Source organism: Phalaenopsis equestris, unplaced genomic scaffold, assembly GCF_001263595.1.
Source record: "Phalaenopsis equestris unplaced genomic scaffold, ASM126359v1 Scaffold000002, whole genome shotgun sequence".
NCBI classification, from domain to species: Eukaryota; Viridiplantae; Streptophyta; class Magnoliopsida; order Asparagales; family Orchidaceae; genus Phalaenopsis; species Phalaenopsis equestris.
This window is the reverse complement of record NW_018164444.1, coordinates 76440096-76441332: the sequence shown is the minus strand read 5'-3', so window position 1 is coordinate 76441332 and position 1237 is coordinate 76440096. Positions and strand designations below refer to the sequence as shown.

At 36.3% G+C, this 1237-nt stretch overlaps 1 protein-coding gene across 1 annotated transcript in view; it reads left to right on the top strand.

Moving 5' to 3' along the window:
- Positions 1-1237, top strand: part of LOC110021544 (serine carboxypeptidase 24) — a 36102-nt gene that overhangs the window by 22419 nt on the left and 12446 nt on the right. The window contains exon 6 of the mRNA XM_020720085.1: positions 737-1185. Within this exon, the coding sequence (XP_020575744.1) occupies positions 737-1185 (449 nt within the window). The remainder of the gene's footprint in view (positions 1-736; positions 1186-1237) is intronic.

Genomic DNA, 1237 nt, shown 5'->3' with positions numbered 1-1237 from the left:
TATATATATATATATATATATATGCATATATTTATGACACTAAAGTGTGATAAATATAAATATCAAATTTTAAGTGCTAAATATATAAATTGACAAAAATTGTCTGGTATGAATGTAAATTTTTATATTATTTTATAGCATTTATTTAGAAACAATCATACATTATCTATCTATATATATATATAGTTAAGCAAGAATTAGTCATTTTAAGTACTGAGATAATGTATTAATATCTCCAAAAGATAAATGCATGATAAAATTAAAACTAGGAGCCAACTAAAAAGCCAAACAAGAGCTTATGTATACGATGCAAATTGCAATAGAAGTAACTTTTGGAAGATTTACATACATACCACTTATTTCATATGTATTTATATATGTAATATCTAAATTTTTATTCTTACATATACACACAATATATGCATGCATGAAAAGATTTATTTAAAATAGTGATATTTTTTATATGTGACGTGCCCCTAACTGTTTTTTAAGCTATAGGCTTGAACCATTGTAATGATATTTGGTATGAAGTTGGTTCGCATGCAAACTCCTTGTACCATAAATTTGTTTACTGTTGTACAAAGTCATGGCAATCATATGCATACTTCACACTTAATATTATTTTTGAACAATCACATCCATGTGCTATCAGCATAGTTGCAATTAATACAGAGAAACTAAGATATAATCATCATCACTCACCTCTCCGGGGCGATGGGATCCCCGGCATTTACAGGTGGGAAACGCCGTCACAGACAACAACTACGACAGCTTCGGCACCGTCACCTACTGGTGGACTCACTCCATGATCTCCGACCGAACCTACCACTCCATTATCTCCTCCTGCAACTTCTCTTCTCCTTCCACTTCCTCGCCATGCGATAGCTCCATCTCCTACGCCATGAACCATGAGTTTGGCGATATTGATCAGTACAGTATCTATACCCCTTCTTGCCCTGCAGCCACCGCCACCTCGCCGGAAAATTCTTCCTTCGCCGCCAGCCGGAGGATGCCGACCAGGCTGGGGAGGAGTGGATTATTGTTTCTTGGTAACCGCTTGCTAAGACGGAGGGGGTATGATCCCTGCACTGAGATGTATGCTGAAAGGTATTATAATAGACGTGAGGTGCAGGAAGCCATGCATGCCAACGTTACCGGAATAGCTTACAAGTGGACTGCGTGCAGGTGAGTACTTAATTTAATTTTGATCATATAAATGATTATATCCTATTAGCTC